The following is a 14,012-nucleotide window of genomic DNA, read 5'->3' as shown; positions in this document are numbered from 1 at the left end:
TGGAAACCAATCAGGCAAAGGAAAGCTGATGAAGAGGATGGATATAACACAATGCTTTTTCTTATCTTGCTTCATTTCCTTTGTGCTCTATTCTCCTCCCTTTATTTTAAGCTATTCTTAGTTTTGCATTTTGTGCTTTTGATGCTTTGGGTTTCTAAAAGATTCTTTATTTTTAGTTTATTCGAGTTTTCTCTGTTTTCTTTTTACTTGGAGGTTCTAAATTTAGGATTTGGTAAAAGTATTCATATTTACTTCATCCCCATGGAATGGTTGAGTGAATAGAAACACAATAATTTTTTCTCAGGATGAAGAAGGCACCACAGGAAATAGGAGTTGCTGCTAATAATGCCCCAAAGAAACTTGGGTGGCAAATCTGTATTATTTCTGTGAACCACTTCTTTGTGGTTCCAAGCTACAAAGTTCAGATTTAGGCATGTGGTTTAATTGTACACATCAAGAATCTACTTCTTGAATTTTTAAAAATGTTATTGTTAAGGTGATGTACAGAGGGGGTACAGTTACATAAATAAGCTAGTGATTATATTTCTTTTCTAACTTGTTACCTCTTCCCTCATTTTTCTCCTTCTTTCTCTACCTCTCCAATCCTCCCTCCCCAAGTTGTACAGATCATTTCCAACATGTTATCTTGAGTCTCGCTGTTGCATGGGTTCCCCCTTTGTCCTTTGTTTCACCACTTTGTTGTTCTCATTCGTTTTCTTTTGTGTTTTCTCCCTATGGCTTATACCCTGTTGTCACTGCATTTGACTTTGGCATCCTAGTATTGAATATATGTTCTTCTTGATTTTTTTTTGGGTCCGGTCGTGGGGCCTGAACTCTGGGCCTGGGCGCTGTCCCTCAGCTCTTCAGCTCAAGGCTAGTGCTCTACCACTTGAGCCACAGCACCACTTCCAGCTTTTTTTTTTGTTTTTGCTTATGTGGTGCTGAGGAATCGAACCCAGGGCCTCATGCATGCAAGGCAAGCGCTCTACCACTGAGCCATCTTCTCAGCCCCTACTAAATTTTCTCTTTGTTTTCCTTATAAAGGTGGCACTCTACTGACTATATCTGGATTTGGCTTTAGTGAAAGTTCAGAGGTGTTAGTTGGAAATGAAACCTGCAAAGTGATTGAAGGGGATACGAATAGGATAACCTGCAGAACACCGAAGGTAAGGCCTCTGATTTTGGTCATTTTTCCCTAAGTCTTAAATCCTATGAATTCAAGTGCATCACCCGGGAAGAGGGTTAAGTAAGTGACAAATGTCCTAGAAATGGCAGTGATTTTATTATGACCTTCCAGAATTACTTTTTCAACAACTTTCTAAGATCCAAAGATGTAGTATTATACCCTATCTTGTAGATCCTTAAAATTCCAAAAGAAGACAGACTATTATGTATTAAGCAATGCACTCCACTTGAAATAATAGATACAAAGTAAAGACAAAATACAAGGGAGAGGGAGTGTTGGAAGCAGTTCCCTACAAAAGTGATGGCCTTATTAGCAAGTAAGGATGATAAAAACAAAATAACAATGATAAAAACAAAAAAAGTGGGGCTGGAAAGGTGGCTCAGTGGTAGAGCGCTTGCCTTGCATGCTTGAGGCTCTGGGTTCGATTCCTCAGCACCACATAAGCAAAAAGAAAAAAGCCAGAAGTGGAGCTGTGGCTCAAGTGGTAGAGAGCTAGCCTTGAGCTGAAGAGCTGAGGGACAGCGCCCAGGCCCAGAGTTCAGGCCCCACCACCAGACCCCCCCCCCCAAAAAAAAGTACCACTAAATGTTCTAAAAAATTCAAGAAAGTGAATTTAGAACTTTTTTGTTTTGAGAAAGGAGTTTTTAAAATATTTGCTGTTTCAGTTTATTGACAAAAAACACCCATGTGAAATTCTCCATGATATCGCGTATTTTAAGACCAAATATTTTGATGTAAATATATATTTTAAATTTTATTCTATTGTAAAGGTGATATATAGATGGGTTACAGTTACATAAGTAGTGAGTATATTTGCTTTTGAACAGAGTCTACCCCTCTTTCTTTTTTCTCTCTCTGTCCCTCCCTGCTCAACTTTCCTTCCCCCAAAGTTGTAAAATTCATTTCCAACAGTGTTTAGTGCATGTATATATAAATATATATACTCTGATTTGCTTGTTATGTACAAAATGCTAATACATTTAGTCACTACCATCAAAACCCCAAAATATATCAGAATAAGTAGATGTGTTATGTAGTTGTGAAGGAGGAAAAAACAAATTTTAGTTGTTATTGGACTGAGTGGTGAGAATCTAGTGAATATGACAAACTGAAACTTGTTGAAATTGTGACATACAGTTAAACACCAAATGTGCATTAAAGAAATATCAAGGGATGGTGACAAGTTTTTCTTAATCAACGAATTGCAGACCCTGTATTAGCGAAAGCATGGATCATTGTTTTCGGAGTCTAAATGTTTAGTCTTAAATAATGACACTAGATCAGCTAATGATATGAGTTGTGAATGAAAAAGAATAATAGTTATAGTTGAGTCTATTTCAAACCAGGAAAGTTGCAGCATCTTAATCCTTATCAACTAGAGAACCATTGTCTTGAGCATCTAAGCCACCTTATGAAACCCTCAGCCTCCAATAATACAGAGGCATTTAAATTGAATACAGCACCTACAAAACCATAATACCTTTATTTTGAGACTTCATATATGTAACCAATATTTGACATCACAACTTTTTAAATATGTGAAAATTAATTTTAATCAAGATGGAAACAAAACATCTTCAAAAACTTATTTTTAAATAACTATTTCTTTTCAGCTATTGAATTTCTAAGTATTTAATGTTTTTTAATTGCATTATTTCTCTGCTTATTTCAGAGAACTGAGGGTACAGTTGATATTTCAGTTACTACCAATGGAATTCAAGCTACAGCAAAGGATGTTTTTAGTTACAGTTGCTTACAGACTCCAGTTATAACTGATTTTAATCCAAAAGTACGAACAATTTTAGGTAAGAAACTCTTCCGTAAGATGAGTCACTTAACATATTGATGGAAATCACTTCCAGAAAGTGCCCCCCCCGACTGATTCTCTTATAGTTTGTTTCTTTTGGGGGGGGGGGGGTCCAGTCGTGGGGCCTGAACTCTGGGCCTAGGCGCTGTCCCTCAGCTCTTCAGCTCAAGGCTAGCTCTCTACCACTTGAGCCACAGTGCCACTTCCGGCTTTTTTCTTTTTGCTTATGTGGTGCTGAGGAATCGAACTCAGGGCCTCAGGCATGCAAGGCAAGCGCTCTACCACTGAGCCACCTTCCCAGCCCCTTGTTTCTTTTTTTTTATAGTTTGTTTCTTAAAGTGAAAAGAGCCCTACGTTAGTTTTCCTTTTAAAAACATGTATTTATAATTTTTCTTGATTATGTGCGATATAGAGAAAAATATGATTGAGTGGCTGGCAACTCACACCTGAAATCCTAGGTATTTAGGAGGCTGAGATCTCAGAATCACCTTTCAAACCCAGCCTTTATCTCCAATTAAACACACACACACACACACACACACACACACACAAACACACACACACAAAACTAGAAGTCCAGCTGTGATTCAAGTAGTAGACTGCTAGCCTTGAGCAAAGAAGCTCAAGGGTAGCAACTAAACCCTGAATTCAAGCCCTAACACACACACACACACACACACACACACACACACATACACACACACACACACACACACACACACAGTACTTTATTGTCATTTTCTCCCCTGTGAAACAAAAAAGAATTTTTATCTCTACATGATAACCAGCAGTCTGTCAGTTTTTCACTATGCTTTGAAAAGTTTTTGGATTTTTCTAAATTCAGTGAAATTAGTTGATTGACTTAATATGCCAGTTTCACATTGGATATTAAATGATATTAAATTTAACTTTTCTCTGCTTTTTCTTCTTTTAAAACACAGGAGACGTCAACTTAACAATTAAGGGTTATAACTTTGGCAATGAACTTGCACAAAACATGGTGGTACATGTTGGAGGAAAAACCTGCCAGATTCTTAGCTGGAATGTCACAGGTATTCAATGCCGTTTGCCCTTGTTGCCTCCTGGAAAACATGACATTTATGTTGAAGTCAGAACCTGGGGTTTTGCATCAACAAGGTATGATGATGAACACAAATTCCATAGAATTGTGGAACACGTGTGGCTAATAGTTGAGCTAGGAAAAGAAATAGTCATGGACTTCTATTTATTGCTTTCTTTACCTTTTCTACATCTCCATTCGTAAAATATTTGAGAAAATCTCATAGAATACAATATGAGACTTCAGTTTGAGACCAATATCATTCATATTAGACTATACAATTTTCTCTGCAGCTAGATTTGTGCACAAGTCACACAATTTTTATTAGTTCAGGAAATATTTAGCAAGTAGTTTCTAGAAGGCATATACTTGTTAATGCTAGATTTGAAGTAGGCATTAAGAGGGATCTGTCTTTTGCAAAAATGATGCTCACAGTTTTGTCAGAGAGAAAGATTCAAACAAAGAGTTACAGCAGTACTGTAACAGTTATAAATGGGAAAAATACAATGAGTAAGAGCTAGCACAAGTTATAAGAGTATATAATAGAGGAAGCTAATATCCTCAAGGAACAGAATTCTGTGAAAATATGACAATTAGATCAAGAAATGGGTAGGAGCTGCCCATCTAAGAGAAAGCATGGGGAGTAGATGAATGACGGGACAAAGGAGAGGATAACATAGTCAGGAACTCATGGTATATACCACAAGGTTATAAAAAACTAAGGGAAGGGGTGGGTCAAAATGGGGTGAGAAGGGTGAAGGGGAAAGCACTGATCAAGATGCATTAATTCATAAACTGCTTTGCCAGATGGCATCTCCTTTGTACAACTACTTAAAGATAATAAACATTTTTAAAAGAAGTACTTCACATGGATTAAAAAATAAATAAAAAGGAAGGATGGAGAGAATCTTCCTCCAGTTGTGTTTCTGGAGAGATTTAGTATTTTCTTCCCTCTAACTATTGATTAAAGGTTAAATTTTAGTTCATATATGAGGGAGTTACTGGCTTGGAATACCTAGAAAAGGAGAAAACTGAAATATAGGGATTAGAAAGATGACAAAAGCTGAGAGAAACTTCACAGGTGATGAAGGAGCAACCATACCCTCAGGCCTGTATTTCCTTCCAGGTACACTGGGGCTAGAAGAGTGCTGGAAGAGCTTTCTGCTTTGATTTGATACCATGTGCAAAGTTGCCCTAGTGAAAATGTGTATTTAGCTAATAGTTATAGAGGTTTCAATTCAGTTATGCTGAGGGAGTTTAATGAAGGTGAACTCCTTAGAATCTTTCTGCCTGAGTTGTTAGGGCAGGACCCAGAATGTGGGCGTTAGCCTGCTTGACATTGTACATGTTAAAGGCTTCTTATTAGGGGTATTGTCAGTAACAATGAAAAATGAGTTAAAACTCCTTTTCTTGAAATAGTGGGAAGGGAAATTCCTTACCTAATTACTCACATAATACTTCCATAATTAATTACATAATATGTGTGGATTTTGTTATTGTTTACAGATAAAACTGCCTTTATATTTCACTCTAATGGAAAGAGAGAACATTTTGAAGGATTTCTTGTATTTCTTGTGACCTCATTTCCTGTATTTTCCAAATTATTTTAAGATCTGTTATCTCACACCCTTCTGCTATCAGATTTCCACATTTTTTTTTGATCATGGGGCTTGAACTCTGGTGTCCTTCAGCTCTTCAGCTCAAGGCTAGCACTCTACCACTTGATCCACAGCGCCACTTCCAGTTTTCTGGCCTTTCCTGCTGGGGCTGGCTTTGAATCGCTATCCTCAGATCTCAGCCTCCTGAATAGCTAGGATTACAGGCGTGAGCCACTGGCACCTGGCAGATTTCCACAATTCTAATCTTCAGAATAATTACTATATTCCTGCCAAACCAAATTGAGGTTGCCAATTACCAGATGTTCTACCCTACTTACATAAATTTCCTCAGGTAGTCATAGCCTAGCAAGAGTTCAGAACTACCAACCTATGGAAAAGAAATTCATGAGGGAAAAAAAACCTATTCTTTCTTCTTTCTCAGAGACAAGTCAAATGCTTCAATTCAGTATATTTTGGAAGTGACTCACATGTTTCCACAGAGAGGTTCCTTGTATGGTGGGACAGAAATTACTGTAAAGGGTTTTGGGTTCAGCACAATACCAACTGAGAATACTGTCCTTTTAGGTAAGAGCTTCATTCCCCCAGGAGAGATGTTAAACGTTTTCCTTTCAGCTTAAAGAATGTGCTACTGAGTTATTATATAAATACCTGAAGTCACTAAAACATTTTTCTATTAGTATAAAGAGGGGTGAAATATATTTGACTGAAGGAATTTAGAAAATGGAAGCTTTCATTTTCTAACTGTTATTTTATGTTTAATGTATATTGAGTACTTAAAAAGAGGTAGAGGATTATTCTGAAAATAATCAGTATTCAAACATGATTACCATCAAAGACCATGGAATATAGAGATTTTTTGGGGGTGGGAAGGGACTTGACTATTAGCAATCATATTTCATCTTTGTAGTATTTGAGATAATGCTTTCTTTTTCCTTTTTTGTTCATTCTAGGTACTTTCCCTTGTAATGTTACATCATCATCAGAAAGTATCATAAGGTGTACTCTCCATTCAACAGGGAACGTATTCAGAATTACCAACAATGGGGATAATTTAGGTACCAATCAACATTCACATATTGTGAACAAGGAAAACCCTTTGTCCTGGAATTAATTTGGGTTTTATTTATTTTACGCTTCAAATTATTCAGGGGATCCATGTCATGATTTCTTTTATAATTTGCTAACACCATCACTTTACAAAGGAATAATATATGAAGTGATTCAGTGGTAAATTTGAGTTTAGAAGGGGAGATTTTATGAGGTCCATGCTTAAATATTGTCATTTGGTGTGTTACTACAGTACTGTAGTTTCATGGTTTTCTAAATGAATAAGCAAGTTAAAATTATGTTCTTATGTATATCCATATATTTGCATATCTATTTGCTTCAGAATTTTTTTCAGAAAATTTCTATGTCTAAGTAATTATCAGAGCCCTTAAAAATATTCCATGTAATATCTCTCAGCAGCTGATTCATTGAGTATTTTTAAAATTGTCTTTTGGTCATGGTATTACTACTTTATCTTCTCATTATTTTGCTATTACTCTTGTTTATTTTGGCTTAAAATTTCAATAAAATATTACTTTAAAGTTCTTTTCCCTAGTAGCTATAAAAACTTCAGGGTGTTTTCAACTTAATTACTAAATAATCTACTCATTCTTCTTATAAATATATGGTTCTATTTTTCATCTAGAACATGGATTCGGTTATGCCTGGTCACCATCAGTCTTAAATGTGTCTGTGGGAGACACGGTGATTTGGTATTGGCAAGCACATCCATTTCTCAAGGGAATAGGATACAGAGTTTTCTCAGTCTCTAGTCCTGGAAGTGTAATTTATGATGGCAAAGGATTTACTAATGGAAGGCAAAAATCTCAATCAGGTATGTATCTACTATATTGGCTTTGGCACCGTATCCTTTTCCTAGCTGTAATACAAAGACACTTTCTTTAGACTTAAAAGATGTTTAAGCAAATAATATATACAAATTCACAAAATGATTTATCTGACATTTATGACTTTACTTAAAATGTTAAAAAATGACTATTTGGTATATTTTGAAATAAGTTCTAATGCCAGGTACACATTTATTGATTCCATGATAAGTAACCAATGAAAAACTATACAGCACAATATAATAGAAATAAGAATTTGTTTTAATCATATCAATCTGATTGCAAATGGTTGCATTATATTGATTAGAATCAGTTATAAAATCAATATTTCTTGTAAGAGAGCTCAGTGAAAGTGTGCCTTTTTCCTGTACATATTTATTTTTCAATTTTCATATATTGAGCTTTTCTCTAAAGTTTGGTCAGCTGTTTCAGATTAGTCATGGTTTTCTAAAAACAAAACAAAAAAACACCGAAAAACAATGAATGCTACATCTTTGAATCTTGTCTCCCTGAACTGTAATTTCATTGCACAAGATAACTCTTTTATACCTAGTGACTCATTTCCTTGCTACTTCTTGTTGACCTATCAAATACATGAAAAATAAGACACTTGCCATCTACATGCACATTTAAATTGCCATTCCACCACAGCCCCCATTTCAAAGATGCATTAACTGCTTGTGTTTATACAATCTTATTTTGTGACAGGTTCATTTTCTTACCGGTTTACTTCTCCTGGAACCCATTATTATAGCAGTGGGTATATTGAGGAGTCACACTCTATTTCTCTCCAAGGAGTCATTAACGTTTTACCAGCTGAAACCAGGCACCTTCCCCTGCAGCTATTTGTGGGTGGCATGGAAGCCACATATGCTCAAGGTAAAATAGGTGAGGATGGAAACTTTTACTCAGGTGATCTCCCAGGAGCAGGCATCAGATTACAGGGTCTAACCATTATGAAACTCACTGCCATAGGACTTTGAATAGGTTTGGGCTGCTCTGAGTCTGGAATTGATTCTGTAAAATCAAGATGGCAGTAAGTTCTTTCTGCCCATCTCCCAAATGAGATTGCTTGTGCAAAGATCCCGACACTCTAGATGTGCTCCAACTATATTAAATGCTAGTTGAGGTTACTGCTTTATTTCTCTATGGGATTCTGGCCAGGGGCAAATAGAAAAATAAAGTAAGTTTATACTTCTCATTGTTGCAACAGGTCCACCTGAATCCTTAAACGACTTGTTTGTCCCCATCTCCTCCACATGTTATACTGACATCAAATATACTGAAAGCGGGGGTTACACTGTGGGGGAGGGACATACAAAGCAACAAAGAGATAATCTTATAAATGCGTTAGAAACACATGCATGAAAGAAACAAAAACATTAAAATACATATTTGAGGTTTCGTTTTCCTAACATCACATTATTTGACTTTTTCCGCTTGACTCATACCTATACTAGATATTGCAAATAAGGGAAACCATGGGACCTATGTTTCTTTGGGCCTGGCTTACTTCACTTAATATAATTTTTTCCAAGCCTTTCCATTTCCTAACAAATGGGGCAATGTCATTCTTTCTGATGGAGGCATAGAATTCCATTGTGTATATATACCACATCTTCTTGATCCATTCATCTACTGAGGGGCATCTGGGTTGGTTCCATGTCTTAGCTATGGTAAATAATGCTGCAATAAACATAGTTTACATTTATTCTTGTCTTTTGTTCAAGTTTTTTCTTTTATGTCCCTGTGTTTCTGAGACATTCTTGCAGAATTTGAAGTTGCTCTCACCAAAAGGAAGAGTAATGATTTCTGAACATAGTTCATGTTTTAGAATATTGTCTATGACTTACAGGATTTTCTTTTGTCTAAAGGAGAACCTGAGAACTTGCACTTGGGAAGCTCTGTGGCAGGCTGCTTAGCAACAGATCCTCTGTGTGGCCTGAATAATACCATGGCTGAAAATTCCAGTAGATTGCTCTTTGAGCTTTCAAGTTGTATGTCACCATGTATAAGTAACATTACTCCTTCCTCAGGAACAGCAAATGAACTGATAACCATTATTGGACATGGCTTCAGTAATCTCACATGTGCTAATAAGGTAAGATTGTAAAGATCTTTCGTGAAGTTCTATATACTCAATAAAGGGAAGGTATTTTTACTATAACCTCATAGTTTAATTTTCATCAGTTTGTTGAGATGTAAATTGCATGTCATACAATCCATACATTTAAAACATATAACTAACTTAACAGTAATATATATGCATTATGTGTCTATATGAGTGTGTGTTTCCATTTATCTAATTCACCTAACTGTGCACCAATTACTGCAGCCAATTTGAGAACATTTCTGTTATCCCCACAAAGAAACCTCTAAACACTTAGGCATCATGCCTAATTACATCACTCTCCCCAAACTAATCTACTTTCCATCCCTATAGATTTGCTTTTTCTGGACATCATTGCTTACAAGTGTAATTATACAGCTTGTAATTCCTTGTGACCTACTATTTGCACTTGTTATAAAGCTCTTAAAGTTCATCCAGATGTCGATACTTCATTTCTTTTTATAGCTGAATGATAGTCTATTGAATGGTATAGCATATTTTGTCCAGTCATCAGCTGATAGACATTAGGGTTGTCTTCACTGATGGCCTGTTGTGAAGAATGGTGTTATGAATATGTGTGCACAGTCATAATTAGCATTAAAATCAATTCAAAATACATCTTAAATCTCAAAATTAATTTTATGAATAAAACAGGTTTCACAGAATTAGCTTCTTAAAATTATACTTGTTGCTAATAGAAACATTAAGTTCATGCAGAGCAATGTGTTTCCTTATTTTCTATTCTTTTTATTTTCAGGTTACAATTGGTAGCTACCCCTGTATTGTAAAAGAAAGTAATAACACTTCTATTATTTGCCATATTGACCCTCAAAATTCCATGGATGTTGGCATCAGAGAACTTGTCACTTTGATTGTCTACAATCTGGGCACTGCTATCAACACACTGTTCAATGAATTTGATAGGCGATTTGTGCTTTTGCCAAATATTGACACGGTGTTGCCAAATGAAGGATCAACTACAGGAATGACAAGAGTAACTATATACGGCTCTGGATTCACAGGTTCTTCCGAAGGTGTAGAAGTCTTTATGGGGCGTTTTCCATGTAAAGTTCTAACTGTGAACTATACAGCCATTGAATGTGAATCACCCCGGCTTCTGAACAAAGTGTGCATGTAGATGTTCTAATACATGGAGAGCCTGCTCGATGTCAGGGGACCTGCAGTTTCTCATATTTAGAAAGCCTCACTCCTTATATAACAGGAGTCTTCCCAGACTCGATCGTAGGTTCTGCAAAAGTCCTTGTTGAAGGAAAAGGTTTTGGGACAGTTTTGGAGGAGATTTCTGTTTTCATAGGAAATCAACAGTTCAGAGTAGTTGATGTTACTGAGAAGAACCTCACTGTTCTTCTGACGGCTCTCCCAGCTGGACTTCATTCTCTCAGCGTGGTGGTGAGAAGTAAAGGTCTGGCTCTAGGCACCGGGACCATCAGCAGCCCTGCGGTGGCATCTGTTTCACCAGCTTCTGGCAGCATGGGTGGTGGAACTGCTCTGCTGATCACAGGGAACGGCTTCTATCCTGGCAACACTACAGTCACGGTTGGTGAAGACCCTTGTCAAATTCTATTTGTCAATTCCAGTCAGATCTACTGCAAGACACCAGCTGGGGAAGCTGGAGTGGCCAATCTGAAGATCTGGGTTAATACAGTCATCTACCCACCCTTTGCCATTCGCATACACCTCAGAGGATACTCCATTGCTCAGAGGAATCATCCCAAATAGAGGTACCTCACTACAGGCTGTCTTGTTTATCTTCTTGATGCTGTAGTAACAGTAGCATTTATTACTATAGCGTTAACAATAATCATAATAATGTTGATGTGTTTTTAAACAGTCCTACTTAACTCTATTAATACATGAGATTTAAGTTAGTGCTGATTTTTCACACAATCTTGGGATAAAATGTTTAAACAAATTGCAGCTCTGATTTAGGTGTAAAAATCTCCATCAACTTAACCTGACCTTAATTTCAAATGAGGAATAAATGCTAGGATATTTATGAATCAAAGTGGACAATCCTTAAAGTTGCCATGCCACAAGAAACAGCTATTGGAATTCACAACTAGTCCTTCTTACTAACACTGAGAATTATTCAGAGTATTTTATTTGCCTGAATTTCAGGATGATTATTGTTAGTACAGTGGAAATCTTTTAAGGGGAATAATTTAGATAGAGAAATTATAAAATAATATTTACTGAATGATTCAGTGTGACACATTTTCCTAAGCTAAGCATATATTAAATGACCTCTTGGTCTTTTGCTATTGTACTGCACTGTTTCTGATCCTCTTCTAGCTCTTGGAATGCCTACTGTGTACCTAGTGAATTCTGGAAAGACAACTGTATTGCAGTGTCCTTGATGCTCAGGTTCCAGTCTTTGGTTCTTTTCCTTTCTAATGGTGATGTGCTGGACACGAATTTATATTTTTCTTCTTAAATATTGGTTTCATATATTTATATATATTGCATAAAATTTGAGAAATTAATTCATGTATACATGGTAATTTAGAATGGAACATTGAATAAAGAATTCTTGAAATGTTAGATGTTAAAATGTTTAGTTTATATCACTGGGAAATGTATTAGGTTTAGATAAGATATATTACCTAACTTTAATAAGTTTATTATTAATTTTTTTCTTTAATACATCAATTCTATTGCCTTACAAACAGATGTTAACAATAGAAATGACTACACTGCTTTTTTTCTTTTCTTTTTTGTCAGTCATGGGGCCTAAATTCTGGGCCTGGGTGCTGTCCCTCAGCTCTTCAGCTCAAGGCTAGCACTCTACCAAATGAGCCACAGTGCCACTTCCGCAAAGATGACACGTATTCCCTTAGGAGATGCTCTGCTCTTCTTTTTTTTTTTTTTTGTCGGTAGTGGGGCTTGAACTCTGGGCCTGGGTGCTGTCTCTTCAGCTCAAGGCTAGCACTCTACCAAATGAGCCACAGTGACACATAGAAATGATAAATCCACATATTTGAAGTCATTGCAATTGACAGCATCTGCTCCTTGTTTCTAGGAGGCATTTCTCTATCTCTCTCTTTGAATATAATCTATGTAAAGTATAAGAGATTGGTAATCAAATGAGATCCACGCTGTTTAACTTCCTAAAGGGAAAGGCTATAGATCACACTTAAAAAATACCTCTCCGCTATAAAAAGCAAAATGAAAACAAAATCATTATTTTAAGATTTACAGAATAACTTATTACCTTATAGTATTCCTAATATGAAATATTTCATTAACATTTATAGTTTTATGATAATGATTCATAAACACAGGGATTTATATTTTGGTAATCCTCACTTTGGTAATCCATGGTATTCTTAGTTAAATCAAAATAAAGACAGTACTTGGATATTTGTATTTGTAACCAGTTGGAGATTATTTATTCATCTGAAATGTAGTTATTTGGATGACCTGTGAACATTTCCTCATTTATGCTCTCAGTGTACATTTGTCAAAAAAAGAAACAAGGGCAAAAACAGATTGAACTCCTTTCTGTGTATATTCATTCAAATCTCAGTGTCCACATGAAGCATAATCTTTCCTTTCTTTTCTTTATTTCCTATCTTATACCTAATTATATAACATGATTTGTTCATCAAGTTGAAATAATTTAAAACTATAGGCTAGGCGAATTAAGAAAAACTACACTCCATTTACATAAATAATTTCTCATATCAGGGAAGAAAAGTGCAGAGAATAAAAAGTGACCCAACTGATCTTCAAAATGCACTCCAACTTACCACAGCTGCGCAGACACTCATACTTCCTTAGTCTACCTATTTTCCCTTCTCCTGTCTTCTCAAACTAAAATAGTAAATTCAACTCAGTAGAATGGATGGAAGGACTGAAAAATAATGAATATTAAGATGCGTCATTTGTAGTTAATAAACACTAAACTACAAGGTATATTGTAGCGAAAGTATATGGCACAGCATATGTATTAGTAGTCATTCTGGTATTAAAACACTGACACAACTTTTTAAAAACAGAATTAAAGAGGTATGTCTTTAAACACATGAACAAACATTGACCTTTCATTATATTATGTATTTTTGTTTCATTTTTTTATTTTATTTATTTTTTTAATGTGAAAATACTGTACGGAAGGGTTACAATTACATGGGTAAGATAATGAGTACATTTCTTATGGAGCATTGCTGCCTCCTCCTTTGTTTCCCCTTCCCATCCCCCCCCCCCCCCATTCCCTCAATCCCTCCCCCCCCCCCCCCCCCCCCCCCCCCCCCCCCCCCCCCCCCGCACCAACGTTGTAAAGTTCGTTTTCAAAATAACGACTTGTACTTCTCA

At 36.2% G+C, this 14,012-nt stretch overlaps 1 protein-coding gene across 1 annotated transcript in view; it reads left to right on the top strand.

Moving 5' to 3' along the window:
- Pkhd1l1 (PKHD1 like 1) overlaps window positions 1-14,012 on the top strand; it is a 137,698-nt gene that overhangs the window by 54,887 nt on the left and 68,799 nt on the right. The window contains 11 exon segments of the mRNA XM_042672936.1: window positions 1,045-1,166; window positions 2,859-2,991; window positions 3,935-4,130; window positions 6,094-6,236; window positions 6,623-6,727; window positions 7,366-7,554; window positions 8,276-8,446; window positions 9,442-9,668; window positions 10,435-10,780; window positions 10,783-11,354; window positions 11,356-11,419. Coding sequence (XP_042528870.1) covers window positions 1,045-1,166; window positions 2,859-2,991; window positions 3,935-4,130; window positions 6,094-6,236; window positions 6,623-6,727; window positions 7,366-7,554; window positions 8,276-8,446; window positions 9,442-9,668; window positions 10,435-10,780; window positions 10,783-11,354; window positions 11,356-11,419 — 2,268 coding nt within the window.

The sequence above is a fragment of the Dipodomys spectabilis genome, unplaced genomic scaffold, assembly GCF_019054845.1.
Source record: "Dipodomys spectabilis isolate Male_0828 unplaced genomic scaffold, ASM1905484v1 ptg000783l, whole genome shotgun sequence".
Taxonomy (NCBI): domain Eukaryota; kingdom Metazoa; phylum Chordata; class Mammalia; order Rodentia; family Heteromyidae; genus Dipodomys; species Dipodomys spectabilis.
This window is presented reverse-complemented; position numbering and strand designations above follow the sequence as displayed.